The sequence below is a fragment of the Dermacentor variabilis genome, chromosome 2 (assembly GCF_050947875.1).
Source record: "Dermacentor variabilis isolate Ectoservices chromosome 2, ASM5094787v1, whole genome shotgun sequence".
In the NCBI taxonomy this organism is placed as follows: domain Eukaryota; kingdom Metazoa; phylum Arthropoda; class Arachnida; order Ixodida; family Ixodidae; genus Dermacentor; species Dermacentor variabilis.
The window spans coordinates 211,801,731-211,821,375 of NC_134569.1; the positions used below are offsets into that span (position 1 = coordinate 211,801,731).

Here is a 19,645-nt window from a genome sequence, read left to right on the forward strand (position 1 = left end):
GGCTTCGTTCCAAATTGAATCTACACTTTCTGCAACCCCTGCTCTGACGGAAACTACTACCCCGAAGGATTCCCATGGCTGAAGGACACCGCTCTTCTATTTCTTCAGATATGTACGCTCGGTCCCTTCCCGCCTCCACCTCCAGCAATACGCCACTTAACCTGCCACTCGCGCAACGTGATCCTGACATCCTCACTATTTGGTTAACCTGAATGCGTGCATCGCCCCTCAGAGCCCCGTTCTGACCCGTCCACCTTTCCCGCCGCTGCAACCCTTGAGAAATTACCCGCTACCCCGCTAAATTCTGGTAATCTATTCCACAACATATCCGTGCTGTCATTATGAAGTCTTTCAACCGGTCTTCATTCAGAAGCCTTGCTGCACGTGAGGACGACCTTGCCCCCTCGCGCAGTGCCTGTAGCAGTAATCGGGGGACCTCCTATGACAGACCGGATGGCTCCTGCAACGGCTGGGATCATGGTGGCTTCCTCACTACATGCGCAGCAACGGAACTGCAGGGGGCTCATCGTCAACAACACGCTCCTCTTGCAGTTCATCGCTGCACAGACCCAAAAGCAAGATATCCTCCTTCTCTAGGAAACTAATCATCCTATGCATTAAACAGGACGCATACTTAATTGCATGCATGACCACACAGAGGACTGTCGTGCTTAAGGGCCCTACCGTCTCTGTCATGCACGAATGCTCCCCCAATTTCACTCTTCAGTTATTTCCTATCGCTGAGTTGACGCATCAACCTACATAACTCCAGCACTAGCGTATATTGCTCCCGTCGAGATTCACTAACCTAGCTTGATGGCGTGCTGCGGCTACAACCCAAACGGCGTTTCACTCACTGAATCGGGGGTGAATAGGTTCATTCGTATTGCCTGGGGCTACATTCGAAGCTGATGCAAGGGCACCAACGTACTCATCTCAGTTAAGCATCAAACCGTTTAGCTTCTCATTGATTGTTTTTTTTTGCCAACAAGACACAGGAATTATTTCGAACACGACACCAAGGCATACATCACACTTCGCAAGGGCCCAATTTCAGCACCTTGGCTCTCCGCACATCAATACACTGACCAGCGACCACACACACATTGTTTTAACGCGATAGCGTTAAGGAGCTCGTGTCGCAGAAAAGCCGGTGTCGTCGGCGTCGGCGTCCGCGGCGTTGGCCGTGTGCGATAAATCACGGCAGGCACTTCGTAAATAAAAAGCAACTTCCAAGATGGGCTGGGTGGGAATCGAACCAGGGTCTCCGGAGTGTGAGACGGAGACGCTACCACTGAGCCACGAGTTCTTTTTTTTTCTTTATTGCCCGATTGTCAGTACACAACTATTTACAAGAGGAAACAATCACCGAAACAAAAAACAAGATACAACATACGTTTGCTGTTGGGCACGTATTCAACCAGTATCGTACTGGCTGAGTCTAATCAAAATTCGCGCAAATTAACCAACGGCTCTACTCTTGGGAGCCACTCAGGTGGTTCCTCTGTCGCCTTATGGAGAGCGACAAACCAGTGCATCTGTTCCCTGAAATACATTCGTGCAGGCCGCGCATCTTTATCAACATGGTATCCCGCCATTCTCGCGCGCCAAATACAGTGGAGGCCCAAGAGCATAATTAGGTCAAAAGGCACCCCGTCCTCGTTATCTATGCTTAAGTAACGAATGCCATACGCGTCTAGTGGAAATTCTTTCTTTAGTGTCCTCTGCAATACATCCCAGAAGAACACGCCTCCCCAACAGTTTAAAAAAACATGATCTATTGTCTCTGGCTGCTTGCAAATTAAACAGTGTGTTCCCCACGGTAAATACACTCCCTTTGCCTCCAAAAACTTCTTAACTGGTAATGTTTCCGTGTGTAATTTAAAGAAGAAGGTCTTTGTTCCTGGCGGGACCTGCATTTTCTTTACTCTTTTTAAAACATCGCTGCTTGGGCCTCCACCGTACAAGGACCTGTACAGTGGCACTGGGAAAAGGACGTCGCACAAAGCACAATACAGTTTCTTTTTGTTCACAACGGAAAGGAAATCATTCGAGAAGCGCACTGAAAGAAATCGAACACTCGATACAACTTCTTTGTAAAAACCTCGAATCCCTCCCGAAAACTCTGCGGTTGAAACCACATACTCTGGTATTTGTCTACTCAGCCTTATTTGACATACCGTGCGCAAGAAAGGGTCGGTTGAGTCCCTAAAGAACAAGAACCGGTTTACCAGCTGCCGCACAAAGAGGTGGCCCAATCCCAGCCCCCCGTCTTTTACCCTCCGGAACAAGTTGGTCCGGCTACAGCGCTCCCATCCGTACACCCAGACAAAGACGGCAAAAATCCTGTGTAGCTTCTGAACGTTGGACCGGGAACAGTGCAATACCTGCATTACGTACCAAAGCTTGCTGATAAAGAAAAGGTTACAAACGGTGGCTCTGGCAAAAATAGAAAGGTTAGTGCCTTTCCACTTCTCAGCTCTCTCCCGTGTGTCTTTGACCTGCCCTCTCCAGTACTGCTCGCTATCACGATAGGCATCGAGCGGGACGCCCAAGTACTTGCCTGGGGTCGTCACCCAATGCACGTTGGCAAAATGATCTGGCTTCGTTGGCCATGATCCATGCCAGAGCCCAAGGCACTTCGACCAGTTAACTCCACTACCAGTGACATGGCTAAATTTACGGACACATTTGACAGCCTCAATTATGCTCCCCTGATCCTCCGCAAAAACAGTGACATCATCTGCATAAGCCAGCAGCTTCACTTCAACTGCTTGAAGCTTAAATCCCGTAATTCTATTGTTTTCAATCAATCTCATACACAGGGTTTCAATGTAGATAGAAAACAACAGAGGGCTGAGGGGGCAGCCCTGACGCACAGAACGTTGCAGGCTGATGGGAGCCCCTAAACTCTTATTCACGATCAATCTGGTCGTGCAGTTACGGTACGCCAGGGCGACCCCCTCGCAGATTACAGATACGAGATTGGCATAGTCTAAAACGGCAAACAGGATTTCATGAGCCACGCAATCAAAAGCCTTCTCGAGGTCAATCTGTAAAATGGCAATCCGACTATTACAATCATCACAGCACTCAAGTACACTGCGCGCTTTGTGAATATTGGTAACAATAGTCCGGCCTTTAATCCCACATGTCTGGTGAGGCCCGACGATGTCCTGTATCACTGTCTGCAATCTTCGCGCCAATATCTTCATAAAGATTTTATACTCGATATTGGTGAGTGCTATGGGACGATACGCCGTAACATATCTTAATTTCGCTGCATCATCAGTTTTAGGAATGAGTACTGTGTGTGACAACCCATAAGACGGAGGCAAAGTGTTCCATTTGTAAGCTTCGTTAAAGATTACATTCAATACAGGGCTAATTTCGTGCTTAAATTCTTTATAAAAACCGGCGCTAAAGCCGTCTGGTCCAGGCGATTTTCCAGGGTTTAAGTTGTCTATGGCCTGTTCAACTTCGGATTCTGTTATCTCTAGTTCCACTCTTTGCTTTCTTTCGTCGTCCAGTCGGGGTATAGCACGTAAAAACTCATTCCCAAATGTGGTAGCGTCTACTTTGTGGTACGAGAATAGCGCCTGGTAATGCTCATGAAAAGCTGCTTTGATGTCGTCTGTGTCCGTTGTTAAGGTCCCGCGCCATTCTATTCCGTCGATGTGGTTTCTTTCAGCGCGTGCTTTTTCTAACCCTAGCGCTCGTTTCGAAGGCGCTTCACCTGCAGCTGTGTCTTCAGCCCTTGCCCTCACCAGGGCTCCCCGATAGCGTTGCTCTTCAAGTAGCTCTAACTGTTGTTTCACTTTTCTGATGTCCTCTATCCATTTGCCCGGTGCCTGAGATTCCTGCCTCAGCAGTTTATGAAGAAGTGCCTTTAACTCAGTCTCTTTTTGTTTCTCCGCGTAACGAATACAGGTAGCCCTCTCTATAGCCTTTATTTTTAGGGTTTCCTTACTCAGCTCCCACTGTTGCCATACATGAAGGTTTTTACTGGGGTCTATTTTCCTTATTTCTTCTCTTACTGCTCGGTTAAACTGTTCATCCTGAAGAAGCTTATTATTTAATTTCCACGTTTCCCATGAGAAAGTGTTACCTCGCTTTGGAATGCCTATGCAGCACTGAACTAAACAATGGTCAGAGAAAGACACTGGCACTACTTGGTAACTGTTACATTCCGGAAGGATGTCAACAGACGCATAAATGCGGTCGAGCCGTGCGTGACTAGAGCCCTCAAACCGTGTGTACTTCACAGCACGCGCTCCTTCGAGGCACTCTGCCACATCCTCAAGGTCCCAGTTCTCTACGATTCGCGACAACACTTCAGTGCTTTTGTCTCTAAAGCCACGAACGCTTGTTTTATCCCGCGCACTGAGGACACAGTTGAAATCGCCCATTACTATGAGCTGTTTTCCTTTGCATAGACGCTGTTCAATTTGGTGAAAAAACTGAGCCCTTTCATCCACCTTATTCGGCGCGTACAAGCATACAATACGCCACTCGTTGTTGTTGAACGAAAAATCAACGACAACACACCGACCAGACACACACGAATAAATTGCATGCACCTCTAGCCCCGGCAACTTCTTAACAAAAAGAACACAGCCAGCGGATGTGCCCACCGCATGACTGACTACGGCAGAAAACCTAGACGTGAAACGCCGCACCATAACGCCGGTCTCCTCTTCACCATCGACTTTCGTCTCCTGCACGGCTAGCACATCAATGTCGTGCTCCGTTATAAGTCGGTAAAGCTGGCCTTGCTTTCTTTTCCCTGCCAGTCCTCGAACATTTAGAGTGGCGACTTTCAACGGACACGTTGGAGCCATTTTAACAATAGGGCAAGAGACCGGCAATATGGTGCTTACCTCCCGCGTCCAGCACGAAGCTAGACGCCGCCATCGCCGCCAGTGCGGTCCGGCGGAAGAACATGAGCATGTCCTAGGGACTCCAAATTTCCGGCACGCTGGTCTACCGGAACGTTAGGGCGCGGCCGAAGCGATGAACGCCGGCCTTGAGGCGCCTTTGCCGGGGGCTCCTCGGCTCCAGGCGTTGCCGTCTGGCCACCGTCGACGCTGGTTTGGGCGTGGGAACGCTTCGCCGCAGCGGAGACGCTGGTCGGCGTGCGGGCACCACTCTTGTCCGGTTGCAGCTCGTTCGGACCCTTGGGCTCGACGACCTTGGGCTCCGGAGTGTTCTCGCCATCCTTTCCGGTTGTCTCGCTCGACCTATGCAAGTCATCCGCTGGTTGTTGGCTCGCTGAACCATCCCCAGTGAGGGTGTTTCTGCCGGAAGGCGCTGACGAGTCGAGTAGCCCCGTCTGCTTGCCGGCTTCGTCCGTTCCCCTCGCTGCATCCTCGGCTTCAACGACGTCCATGAGTTCCGCGATCTCGTCCGTCTTCCCCTGCCCGATAGCCGACGCGTAGGTACGGACGCAGTCAGCGTCCGCGTGTCCGTAGCGTCTGCACTTCGAGCACCTGGGCACCTTGCAGTCGCGGCGAACATTGCCCGTGCCATGGCAGCGCAGGCACTGCATAGGCCGCCCGGGTACCACCACAAGGGCCAACTCACCGGCGACTCGAACCTGGTGGGGTAGGTCGTTCACCTTCATTCCCGGCTTGAGCTTGAGCAGCACGGTTCTCGTGGTTGATCCCTTCTCTCTCATGCCTTGGACGCGCCAACGCTCCCGCGTCACCTCGGTTACGTTACCGAACGCCGCAAAAGCAGTCCGGATGTCTTCATCTTGCACTCCGTGGAGCATCCAATGCAGCCGCAGTTTAACCTGCTGGTCCTCAGGGTCAATAACAATGCAGCGGCGGCCTTTAACCTGCAGCTCCTTGAAAGCAGCCAGTTTCCTTGTGGCTTCCGTGCTGTTGAACGTCACCGCCCACACATGGTTGATCTGGTACGCTCCCAACGCCACGACCTCGGGGAGCACACCAGCATTGGAGAGGGCGTCTCGGAAATCTTCGACCCTGTAGGGCCTCACCCGCACGTCACCGTGCAAAAACAACGTGTTTAAAACAACACGACCGGTGGGCAGAGTAGGCAGCACGATCTCGTAGTCCTTTTCGTCTTCGACGCTGCTCCTGTTTCCGCGGCCGGCGAGGGCCGCAAACGCCGCTCCAGCGGAGCTCATGATCCTGCGTCCGTTCGCTAGCACGTCGGGAAGTAGAATGAGCCACGAGTTCGATGCTTGAAAGCGGTACAAACGCGCTTCTAGTGAACGCGCTGTTGCCTTAAAAACTTGCCGTAGAAAGTTATACTGCGGTGTATATCGGTAATTATGAGCATGTAACTTAGAGAAGTCGCATTTACACGAGTAGCGAAGTACGTTTCCTCTATATTTCTTCTGCGCTTACCGCACACGCAGAGCCATCTTGCGGCAAACACAGAAGACCCCCTTCTCTCAATGTACGGCGCTGCCCCGACATGTGGCGCGCCATGCGCGCATTAGGGCTGTGCGCGGACCGGTGCCAGGCGCGTCGCAGCCCCGACTCCCTCTCCCCTGAAGACGCTTCGCCGTGCTCCCACGCGGGTTGCAGAATCAAGCGCCGTTCCTTTCTTTAGATTACTATCTATCTATCTCTCTGCCCGTGCCGATCACGACGTTTGGCTGGCGTAGATCGTTTCCCCCTCCGAGACACCGAGTTCTTTGGTTCGTTCCGTTTGCTCAGGCGCACGTTTCCTTGCCGCGCCGAACGCTGCGTTGCTCGACGCTCTCCGTGTGATAGGTGGGCGCAAAGTCCGATGCGGGGCGCCTCGTAAGTGATCCCTGCGCCGTAGCCCATTGTCTTACACCCCTTGGCGGGTGGATGGGAACGCTGTCGCGTTCCACTCTTGAAGGCGAAGCTTAAGCGTCCTCCAATTTTTTTACTTGTATACCATGCCTTTCAATGGCAAGTGCGCACCTCTCGTCTCGTTGATTCATGCAGCTTAGGGTCCTTTAGGGCGTGCACTAGCGCGCAGCGGGCCGCTCCCACGTCGGGACAGAGAGGCCGAGCCTCTCCGCCGCGTCGCGGGCCCGTTGGACAGCCCATAACTGTTCTTCGAGGTTGGGGCTGTGTAGCACCGCATCCCATCGTGAAGAAGTGTTGTTTTCATCGCCGCGTAACGCGGGACATCGCCAGAGCATGTGAGGTAAGTTCGCTAAGTCATTGCATGACCGCAGTGAATTAGCCATGTTGTTCTCTCTAAGCAAGTGGAAAATGTACGTGTATGGAAACACAGTCCCAATTCACACGGCCCTCCCAGGGTCGAAAATCGCCTCCTTCAACAATCGCAAACCCATCACGCTTGCTTTACCCTTAAAAGGGCAGCAATTGCAATCGCCGTCCTCGCCTTCGCAACAATATTGAAGATGAAATTGCTATATAATCTGATCAACTGAAGAAAGAGAAAAATTATTCCGTGCGCGAACAGCTTAATAACGCTTTGCAGCTTGCTCTTGCGGGCCTCCTCAATCCACAAATCCCGACAAAACAAAACACAATGTCAAAACACACGTGCTGACTGGTACCTTCATCCTGACGCCCACTACGAAAATCGTTGTTCCAATTTCCTTGCTTCGCCATCTGCGCCAAACTTTGCCCATTATTTAGTAGCCGCGAATCAGGAGTCTACTCTGTGCTACTATTAGTTTGATCAAGCTTCGCCATGATGTTGCCCTACTTAGGAACAAGATTTCCCCAGGATCGGATGTTTTCTTTTGGTAAAGAATAAAACTGATCGTGGCTTCAAACGTACGTAGATACACACTTTCTCAGCAGCGCAACGAACGTGCACCAATGCAGACTGGTGTTCTCTCGATCCGTGCGATTATCTGGAGGAGACGCACGTACTGCGATCAGTTTCTATTAACTTGAGCTATGACTAGAGATATAACAGATACATTTGTGGTTACTGAGACAAACGTTTCCATTAACTTGCGTAAGCAGTTCGATACACCTGCTTATCACAGACGGTGTATCAAAAGGCAAAACCGTGCTGACGGAGAAATTGCGCTCTTCTTCAAAAATAGCTAGAATAGAGTGCCTTTTTACGTTTACTGTTCGTGTGCTGAATCTTTGGCTCTACATATTCACGGATTGTCGTTCGCCATCTTTAGAAGAGAGAGAGAGACAACTTCATGTAGTCGCCTGCAGAACGACACCATGCCTAAATGGCGCCGTGACGCGGGCCCTGACGTCTTCTCAGCGGGTGGTCTCTACTCAACTCCAGCGCGTGTTACTCCCGCGGTCGGTCGCCCTGAGGGGCAACGTTCCGTCGGTTTCGCTCGGCCTTCGTCTTTCAAGAGCCGCCGAGACCTGCTGGACGGCCCAGGTTTGACTTTCGTGCTCGTAGCATCCGCCGCCACGTTGGACGGTCAGTTGCAGCGGCGCGGTTGGTTAGCGCTCGCGCCACTGCGTGTGCCGTCTCGTTGTGGTTATCGCGCTTCTCGGACGCATCGTTGCCCGCGTGCGCCGGGAACGACTTGATTCTAACATACCGATTCTGTCGTTTCAGGTTAGCCGAGCACAGAACGCGCACAGCCTCACCACACACTTTACCCTTTGCATAATTCCGCACTGCACTTCGCGAATCGCACAACACCGTCTGGCACCCGGGGTCGGCAATGGCCAGGGCAATGACCACCACCTCCGCCTGACACGCCTCTCGGATCCGTAAGCTCGCCGCTGCCCTCGTTGCGCCGGACGACGCATTCGATGACGGTAGCTACGAACGCCGCGCAGTCTCCCTGGTATTCTGCCCCATCCACGAACCTTGCGTGCTCGTCCTTGGCGTGAAAGTCGATGAGGGCCTTGGCCCTCGCCGCTCTTCTCTCCCTGTTATACTCCGGGTTCATGTTTCTCGGGATGAGGTCTTACCCGAATCCGTCGGCGGGTTCCGTCCGGGACAGAAACGTCGCTACTCGCCGCTTTCGCTCCGGGCGTGAAGCCCAAGTATTGAAGTATGCGCCTGCCGGCTTCGGTCATAGAGAGCCGCTCCAGCTGGGCGGTCCGTTGCGCTTCCGCAATTTCGTCGAGGGAACAATTTATTATCAACCTCGGCAGAAATGTTTGCAACTACGTGGAAGAACTCAGCGCAGTGTCTTTTCCTGCCCAGAGTACTTCGATATTTGAAGAAAATGAGCGCCACAATGACGCGGATTAAGAGAAGAACATGTACGGCTGATAGGCGCGACAAGTATGTCAAACCAACTCGCCCACATCAAGCTTCTAGTATTTCAATAATTCGAGGCATGATTATTGATTTCATACAAATTAAGAAGACAACTATTGGATATCGAAACGTCCTTTCGGCCTGTGGTACTGATACCTTAATAACTGCTCTTACTAGGCTCTTGGGGGGCGCTTTGGTGTCACCCATGCACTGACCACGAGAACATTCCTTCCAAGCAACGGGAGGTCGATTCCTTTGTTATTGAGCAACAAATCCAGCAGAACCCGCCTCTTGATGAATGTCGACGGTACTGCTATTAGCACTGAAGCATTATACCAACACACCACATTGCGACCGCCAGTTGCGCTTTGTATATGGCTTGCATGCGGCCAAGATGCTCTCTGGCATTTCCCTCTGACCATGCCGCACCATCTAGTGTCGCCGGAGAAAAGTCCCCGCGGACGTGTGTGTGAATGTATAGTCAGACAAGACTTTATGTATTCATGACGCGGGTTCGGCTCCGCGCACTAACTGAGACATTTAGACTATTTTTCTCCGCTCAACGGCCCATGCCCAGCGACCTAAGTTGTCGTCAAAGAGGTTTATTGAAGAGCGGCACATATCCAGTCACACACAACAAGTTACCAAGTCGACGTAAGACACGTTCATGAAAGAGCGGCACTTGCCCAGCGACACATAGCCACAGACGAGAGTTGGCGTGGAACAGGCTTATTGCAGAGTGTCGCATACCATGTGTCACCTAATGACCCACGTTAGCGTCAAAAAGGTTCATAGAAGAGCGGCGCATACCTAGGGGCACATACCCAGTGACACAGCGATGACACTTATTTTCATAGAAATTAGAAATTACAAACAAATTACTTGAATACTTAGTCGTCGTGACCGAAAATTATTCATGCGCTTAGCATTCTTATGCCCCGTCGTTCCCACTGAAAAATGTCCGGTCCGCAACAACATCGGCAACCGGAAATTTGACATCGCGCGACGTGACAGTAAAAAAAGAAGAAAAAAAACATCGTCGCGCCCATCGCTACGAGACCAATTGTCGTCACCGGATAAAACAAGCATCACTTGTCGCAAGCGGATCAGAACGCGGGATTACGAGAGAACGGATTCGATAAGGGCGGATGGGGTCACGGATTAAGGACAGTTGCTCCTATGAGGGCGGGCAGCGCGTCTAAGAAATGTTCAGTTGTGTTAGGCTTCGCCGCAAGCGACACCACATGTTCGGCTGGCCTTTCGCTCCGCCGTCGTTGCTGGGGGCATCACGAAACCATCAAAGCTTCAAGCTACCAAAGCAGGTGCTCCTCCGGCGGTGCAGAACATGAATTTGATGCATAGCCTCCGAGATATGCGCGCGGGCTGGTTTTGCTCCGGCAGTCCCATTCGCGCGCTCCTCAGAAAGTGTAATGCGGCGTGCGCGCCTGGCTGCCCCGAGAGAGCGCTGTTAGCCGAGGCCTATGGCGCCAGAGGAGGCGGCGGTAGAAGGCAGACCACGCAAGATGCCGACGTGCGCATTGCTTCTTTTTACGCCTTTTGCGGAGCACTTGCACAACCAAAGGCAAGCAGCAGCGCCCATATCTAAATTCATTTATTTAGTCCTAATATACGAAGGAATTGCTCAGTTTTCCAAAATTAGATCGTTTTAAGGATATACCTTATTGTTTGTACTAGTATTACGTTAGTTCATTTGAGTCCGCTTCTTCGTAGAGTAAAATATCCTGATGTGGGAAATACGTTATAGGGGTAGCCTTCTTTGCTCAAGAAATATCTCAAGAAATTGGACGCATTGTGCTCGCTGATGCATTCTGTTATCCCCCCATTCCACGAAACATCACCTTACTATTTGATCGCTCACAGATATTGATGAGGTCTGGACAAACCCAGGCTGGGCTATTTTCTGTGTCATAATTAGCCCATTTGAAGGCAAAAGCCCTTAGATCGTCAGCTGTCGCCGACGTAGTTCGCTGTGCAATAAGGGCTGGCAGCTCTGAAATATTTAAAAGCATTCTGACTCCTGACTCTCGTTCGTGGTTTATATTCTTTATTTAATATCTGCGTTACTATCTATGTCTGCGCAAGTCATTTGTGTCCTTTTATAATGCACGTGTTTCCGGAAGCTTAGCAAAACCAAATATTTTCTCCTGTCACACTAGTTGGTGTGGCAACGGAGCCATTCGTAAGATCCCAACTGTCATCTGAGAAAAAAAATCCACTGGGAAACTGGTCACACCAGCCAGCTGGTTCAATGCCATATCGAGATAGAAATTCCAGAGAAGGTGCCTTATCCTCAATTTCATTTATCGTCTGCGTGAACTTGTGAACGAAAGCGCTGTGCTCAAAGAGGTATGGAAAGTGGGCGTGGCATAGGTCAGCAAACCCACATATGAGCGCTCAATCACACTTACACTGACCCGTGAGTGTGAGGCTGGCTGAGTAGAATTTTGGTGAATCTGAGTCCGAGTGAGCTTCAAGCAAAAAATAAATGTTCTGATTATTTTCTCACTATATGGTGAACTAGAAAAACGCTTCGCTAAAATCGCTGCGGCCGTGGCAGCGACAAAACTTTATCGAAGCGGAGTTCACCCTACTCCTACCGAGTGTATCGAGAGAAAAGGACCCATCACGGAACTACGCGACCGCCGCGTCATCGGCAGCACAACGCCCGCACGTATACGCTGAACTTCCCATTCCTTGACGCACACCTGCGCACATATGCACATAGGAGCTTTACGCTCGCACCGTCAGCTCCAGTCCGGAGCCGTCCCAGTGGCGACGACGCTCAGACGAGACGTTCGGCCACTTCCACCGTCTTCACTGCCCAGTGCTTCTCGTCATACTCCTAAAAGTTTGTGTGCACATTGCGCGCCTCCGTGACACGGCGGAGGGAGTTTAGAAGGGAAACGCTGGAAGCCTCGCAAGCGAGCGTAACTTTCGCTTTCTCCGCCAGTGCCGCATGGTCTGGCGGTCCCTAACCTTCCTCACGAAGGTGAGGTGAGCAGGCACAGGCATCGGCAGACCTGGTGGCGCCGACGATGTCGCGAGAAGCGAGCGTCTTCTATGCGGAGTGCCGAGTTTGGTCGGTGCAGTTACGGTCAGCGTACGGTCGACTTTCTTTCTATGTAATGCGCGCAGGCTACTTAAACTGAGCGTTTGCGCTGTTGGCTTGTTCGAATGCGTTCAGCGTAACTGAGAGGAAATATCGATGTCGCCGCTTGGAGTGTACATTTAAAGGCTATCATAATACGAAATTCTGGGTGTACGGGCGAAAAAAGCAATATGGTTAGGAGGCACACTGTAACGCGGAGCTCCGAAATAATTTTTACCTCTCAGCGTTCTCTCACGTGCACATCAATCTAAGTACACTGGCGATTGCGGCAGCTTTCTGTGGGCGGGCCGTGCTACGTCTTGCTTCACGTCATATTGTCACCAGCTATTACAACTAAAACAGTTTACCACCGACAGATTGGCAAAAAAACGTCTGCCTTTTTGCGATGGCTGGTCCTCGGAGAGCGTGCGTGCAACCACGAACTTCGTCGTTCGTGGTGCTTGTGTCATCACGTGCAAACTCATTTCGCGTCATTGCTCCTCTCTCAAAAGCGACCGGCCCGGTCGCTTCAAGGGCAGCGGGCGCGCACTATAGGCAAGAGTGCCAACATGAAAAGACAAAAAAAAAAGCATACAGGAATGTACACAATGCTGAAGCGGTTTGTGAGGGTTGCTTATCCCTCGCGTGCGTAGTACGGCTTCACCCGTACTTCAGAGCTTTGAGGCACCACCTCGTAGTACACATCACTGAGGCGGCGTACAACTTCATAGGGGCCGAAATAGCGGCGCAACAATTTCTCTGAGAGCCCACGGTGTCGGATAGGTGTCCACACCCACACGCGGTGGCCTGGTAAGTACTGGACGTTCCGTTGGGTCCGGTTGTAACGGTAGGCGTCGGTGTTCTGCTGGGTGCGGATGCGATTCAGAGCAAACTGGCGAGCTTCCTCGGCTTTCTCGACGAAATCTTCAGTGGTGTCATTCCTTGTGGTTCCGTGGTCTACCGGGAGCATGGCGTCTAAAGGGGTTGTAACGCAACGTCCGTAAACAAGCTCGAATGGTGTAAACTCGGTGGTCTCCTGCGCAGCGGTATTGTAAGCAAACGTGACGTATGGCAAAATTTCATCCCATTTTCTGTGTTCCACATCAATGTACATGGAGAGCATGTCGGCTAATGTTCTGTTTAGGCGCTCTGTTAAGCCGTTAGTTTGGGGATGATAGGCTGTGGTCTTTCGGTGGTCGGTATGGGTCAGTGCGACGACTTGTTGCAATAACTCCGCTGTAAACGCTGCACCGCGGGCAGTAATGAGTACAGCGGGTGCACCGTGGCGAAACACGATTTTGTGGACTAAGAAGCTGGCGACTTCAGCAGCAGTTTCCCGCGGCACAGCTTTCTTCTGGAGTGAAAGGAGTGATTTTCCTTTAAATCAACTCTCTCTTTGCCTCGACTGGCGCACAGCTCAACCGACTCTGGAAAAATGCAGCAGGCTTTACTCGAGCTATGCAACACGCACTCCTGCGATCTGCCCTCTACTGCACTGCCCAGCTCACGCTGTGCATCGACACAGAACTAGTCCGTCTCCATCGCTGTCTCACGCGCACAGCCCGAATGATTCCTGACTAAACCATCCTTCTCTCGGCTATCTAGACTGGCGGTCGGCTGCACCAATCCCTGAACCATACAGTTGTCTTCCCTTGAGCTACGCAGCTCTCAATCCTGCGTACTGCCCTCAATTGCTTAGGGACCCCCTCCTCTAGAGAAGACTGTTCCGAAAAAATGGCCTATAGCGCGTGTTCGGAATTATTGATAATATCAGTGCGTATACTTTTTCTACAAGAAATATTACCATGTTTTCTGCTACCTCAATACCAAGAGAGTTCAACGCTGTACGGACCGCATAGCCTTAATTGCAACACCATATTGTGGGCAACTGAGGCTACTACGTTTCTTTCTCTGCGACATAGTCCTTTGCTACCCCATCCTTTTTTCTGTTTAAGCATTTGTTTTTCGTGCTAAAATATATATCGCAACAAAATGTACGTAATACCAAATTATATTATTTAATTGAACTACGTTTCCACTTCCTGTTGGCACTTGCGCAGGATTTATGGTAAAAAAATAACTTACTGTAAAGACAGGCTACTCGCGCAGTTTCAAACGGTGGAAGACAAGCAAAAATCACGCAGTTGTCGGTGTACTGGCGAATGTACACCGAACGTACAGCGAATGTTTAATGTTTTAATCATCGTTTTAATTTTACCGTCACATGACGATTTCTAACCGACTTCCCTTTCAGACATTTAGAATTGAGATTCTATAGACCGAAGAAAACTTCAGAAAGCATAACTCTTTATGCAAAATATGTATTTCCGTTTTTCGGAACCAGTTTCGTGAGCAACATTTCAGAAAAGGCCTGTGAACGTACATCAAGCTTCAAATATATACTTACTGAGTTCGTACTTATGTTTTTTACGAAGTCGCTTACATCGCGGTCTTCCAGTTTCCATGGGTAGAATAATCTGAATTTAATTCCGTGAAGCTGGAAGACAAGAGGATTTGCCACTGTTCAGCACTTCGTGAAACGCCACGATAGTAAAAAGGAAATTTGAAATTTTAGCGAGGCGATTTATGCGCTGAAAGGTTTGATTTCCTCTGTCATAATGTCAAAAACGAATTTCCTCATAATTAAGTGCAGACGCGGCACAAGAGATGCGTAGTAATTTCGAAAACATTTTTCACAGCAAGCTGAAGGACAGACAAAGATAACCGATACCCTAGTAAAATCTACCTGCTCGAATTTTATTGAGACAATCATGTTCTTGTGGCTAACTACTCAACAGACGTCAGCAGCCACCAGTTCTGATAGCAGCGGTAGGTAGCGACGTGAATCTTTCGCTGGGTGTGTGCCACTCAGCATGTACCATTCTCCAATTAAGTTATTTGACGCCAGCTTGCGTCACGACAGGAAACAGAGCCACCGAATATGTGCCACTCATTGAAAAACCTCTTTGACGTCAACTTTATTCACCAGTAATTAGGTAAATTGTTAATCGCGTTAAAGTCGCCCATTATCACTAAACGTAGACACACCGCCAATTTTTTTTTGCACTACTTGAAGGATTGAGTCATTGAGGCACCATAATAAATAGCGTCGGCTATTTAGCAACTGAGAATAGACATGCTCAAGCTATGCTGCGATAGATTAAAGCTTAAGAACAGCTGCATACGGTATATATGGTGCATTGCAGATCGATGGAAAATAAGCGCGCAGGAAGACCCACACGAACAGCCTAGAAAGACACATGACTGGTGCTAACATTAAAGCTGAAAGATGTTAATTTTTGAATGAAGTGTTCATTGTGCAAACGCTGCATCTTGCAAGTAGTAGATAAATCTAGCAGCAGCGCACTTTTCTCTTTGGCATCACCAACGAAGCGTTTTCTCCTGGAGCTTCCGATTATTGCTGTAACGTTGGTACACACGCATTGAACACCAGGTCATTATTTTTTGTTATTTTACCTGTGTACTTCATTTTACTCGAATCTCGTTTAATATAGCAGTACTCTTTGACAGAGGCGAGGATTTCATTGCTTAACATAGCCCATTGTTGTTTGACTATAAAGAAACAAGCAAATGCATAAGACAGAACGCACCTAGGCAAAAGGGAAGTCATATAAGAAGATAGAAACGTTATACTGTAGCCTACATCAAACATTACTTTTAGCAACGTACAGCCTTATTCGCACAGTCGTCATCAATCCGCTCATTATCACGGCGCCGGCGTTCATTAGGGGATAGCGTTTCTTAGCTTCCTCGCTAATTTCTCCTAAAATTGGACGCCGCGCGGCGTCATTGCCCGACATTCTTATTAATGCGACGGCGTTAAGGGCCCCGTGTCGCAGAAAATACGACGTCGGCCTCCCGCGCCTAGCGTTCATCGTCGTTTCTGCAAAAGCCATTCCGAGCCATGCAAACCCAACCACACATACCCAACTATGCAGACCCTCCGTGTAGCGCGAATAAGTTACTGAAGTAACTAAATTTCTCAAAGTAGAATACGCCAGAAAAATCGTAAAGTGCGACTTACACACATGCTACAGACATGATAGCGTCGAATTGTAATTTCAACACACTCAAAACTCAAACACTGTGTGTTTGATTTTTGCTACGCGAAACGTGAAACACAAAACCCTTTTCCAGCGTTTCTACCATCCATAGACCGGCCACCCGGTCCTAGATTTGCGCGCCGGTGTTTGCAAATATCGGAGGCCACGTAACTGCGCGCCCGGTTTTTCGCAGCACCTCCAGATGGTGCTGGTGCTCCAGTCCACGCAAGAGGCTGCGTTTCTACCAGAAAGTTCACCTTTGTCCATGGCGTTCGCCAACAGCGTTTCGCAGTAAATATTATTGTTACATAAACTGCAGTTGCCGGGAAGCGTGAAAATCAGTCAGGGATCTTTGAATGCTACCGCGTTACACTCTTAAAGGGGAAGCTTAAGCGTCCTCCAAATTTTTATCGCAGGCGTGGAGTTTTTCATAAAAACCGGCAGAGAAACACTCTCCTGACTGACGCGATTGCCAGGACTGTGACGGGACGGGGTGCGTCTACGGCTGTGTGCATAAGGAATAACAGCAATTGTCTGGGAAAAAAAATAAAATAAGACACATGTGTCACGACGCGAAATCAATGTAAGAAAACATGAACAAGTACGCTGTATTGACTCATGAATTCGGTCGTAAATATGGCATGTGGTAGATGGCATTGTAAACGACCCATTGGAAATGTGCTGGTTGATGAATTCGCTTGAGATGTGCACCCTGAGATTGGAAGCAGGAAGAATCTGTTCACTAGTATACTTAGAAACTTACCTTATTTTTTGCTTCCGTGACGTCTTCTTCATCAAGCACAGACCGTTCAAGCGCCGAACTCATTTGACCAATCAGCTTTTGCAGTGCCTTCTCCGCCTACAGAGGCGAATAAAGAAACGCACTTTGAGGACGCTGTTATTGTATGCAACTGAACGAGATGCTTCAAACATGTGGCGCAGACAAAAATATACTCTCACGACCTCATATAAATTCCAAGGCCACGATTCATAACAAGCGCGAGCTGTCTGACACACAGTTTTTTTTTTTTTATTTAGGATAGTACTTTACCGGAACAGCGAAGCTTGCTATCGAAAGTGTGCGCCTGGCGGAAGCTGACTACGCAGTAGCAATGACAATACTCTCCGAGAAATTTGGCCGTCATAATTCCCTCGATGACCACCACATTGACAGTGTGGTCAATGTGGTGCCCGTCGACCACTCTTCTCAAGTGTCGCAGCTGCGGGAGCTATGCGAAGAAGTGCACTTTCGTAAAAGGTGCCTCGACAGCCTCGAGGTTCCAGCGTTCGAATGGGCCGTAATATTTCATCGCGGCTTTATGCGTTCACTTCCCGAAGTTACCGCCATTCTATACCGCGTTTCCATGAAGGAGACTGAGGCCGACAGCAGTGCTACTCCATGGTTGCGACGAGAGGAAGCAGAAAAGGGGATAAAGTTCCTGCAGATGAGAGCCGACACCAGCGAAGAGAGTCATGCCGCTCGTTCTAGGTACCTTATGAAAACCACCCCTGCGGTGCGGTACGGGTGATTCCAATAGTCTCAACCATCGCAGGTACCGTAAGCATTAGCCTTGGCCGCAAGATCCGCATCGAAAGACCATCCCTGATGTGCACTGTGCGATCACTCACACCACGCAGTAAAGGATTGCCACGTCTCGTTGTCGGCGGATGAGATAGCATGCCGATGGACTAGAAATCACTGCTGTTTTAAATGCGGCCGGGAAGCACATATTGAACGAAAGTGCCACCACGCAGCATGGCTCAAGTGCAAATACTGCTCGAAAGACCATCTTTCAGCATATTTAGGTATATGGAGACATGTCAGTAGCAGCTCGTCGTCATAGTGTAGTCAAACACGTGTCCACCATGATACAACAAAAAGTGACAAGTCGCAAGTGACAAACACCAGTACTACCTCGGCACCTGTCCTCTTGCAAACGGCCACAGTATGGACGTTTGGAAAGCACCATTCCGCGTTAGTTCGGTTACTGCAGGACACTGGCAGCCAGGGAGCATTCATACGACGCGGCCTGTCCAAAAGGCACGACCTGCCTTCTGTTGGGACAGAACAGCTCTCGGTGCTGATGTTTGGTGCTTTTAAGTGTTTCCACCATTTCAGTTTTGGAACCGTCAGACTCAAATTTTACTTTGACTTCCGTGACATTGCGATACATGCATTGGAGATACGTAAAGTCTGCACCGTGAAGGTCTGCACCGCTGCAGCAGCACTACCGCACTACCGCAGCACTACCGCTTGCAAACAGTTAAATAAATGCTTCGAACTTCTCAGGAACTGCAGCAAGAAAGTCAGGGCCACATACAGCACGCGCCGAAGACCAATACCAAACCATTGGTCAAGTTCAGGCTTACAAAGACTGTAACGTTAACGTGGGACGAACCTGCCCTCGTTGTCTACAAAAGGACGTCGTCACATCAGGCCTGCCACACATACACATTCAGCAGTGGAACCGACAGCAAGAAGGCTACTTAAAATTATGCAGAAGCTCCACTGCAGTTTTCTAAGTGTACATGCGCACTGTGCAACTTGCCCATTGCCACACAGCACGGCGTTATTATCAATCTTATCAAGCTTGATCCGACCAGCATAAACCCCTATAAAGCCTTATCGGCTGTTATGAAATTTACCTGAATCGATGCAACCGCTATCAAACCTTCACGGTTTTTATCAATCTTACAGGACTCGATCCCACCCTTATCAACCCTAGTCTGTCGTTATCAACCTTACTGCAATTAATGCGATCCCTGTCAATTATTATCTCTCCTTAACAACCTTATCGGTCATGATCCGCCCCTATCAATCTTATCGCACTTGATTCCACATTAAAAGCCCTTGTCGCTGTTTAGAAGGTTACCTATCGGCGTCGAACCATTGTCAACCGTAATGAGACCCCATATAACCCTTCTTCACTTCTTGTCAACTCACTGACTGCTTACGTATCTGTGTTGCGCAACCTTAAGCGCATGAGCCCTCAGAGATCGGTGGAATTTCGGGCGGTGAAGGAACGTGCCAACAGAAGGTGCATCCCGCGACAACCGAAACGCATAGGGGATGTGGTGTGTTTGGCATTACATTTTGGCAAAACCGAAATTTCCCTGAGGTCTACAAGCCTCTAAGTCGGCTCTGCATGTGGTCTCAGAGATGCATTTTATTCCACCATCAGCAAATAGTTAAAAAAAGCCATCATAAAATCTGTTCCTCTTTGACGTTTGTTTTGAAGCGCCGATACAACGCCACCAAATGGTTCAGATATAATCACCTGTTGCAAGCGTTGGTATT

At 49.5% G+C, this 19,645-nt stretch overlaps 1 protein-coding gene across 1 annotated transcript in view; it reads right to left on the reverse strand.

Moving 5' to 3' along the window:
* LOC142570673 (uncharacterized) overlaps positions 1 to 19,645 on the reverse strand; it is a 150,095-nt gene that overhangs the window by 38,057 nt on the left and 92,393 nt on the right. The window contains exons 12-13 of the mRNA XM_075679026.1: positions 17,111 to 17,206; positions 14,691 to 14,780 (exon numbers count right to left, since the gene is read on the reverse strand). Of these exons, the coding sequence (XP_075535141.1) occupies positions 14,691 to 14,780; positions 17,111 to 17,206 (186 nt within the window). The remainder of the gene's footprint in view (positions 1 to 14,690; positions 14,781 to 17,110; positions 17,207 to 19,645) is intronic.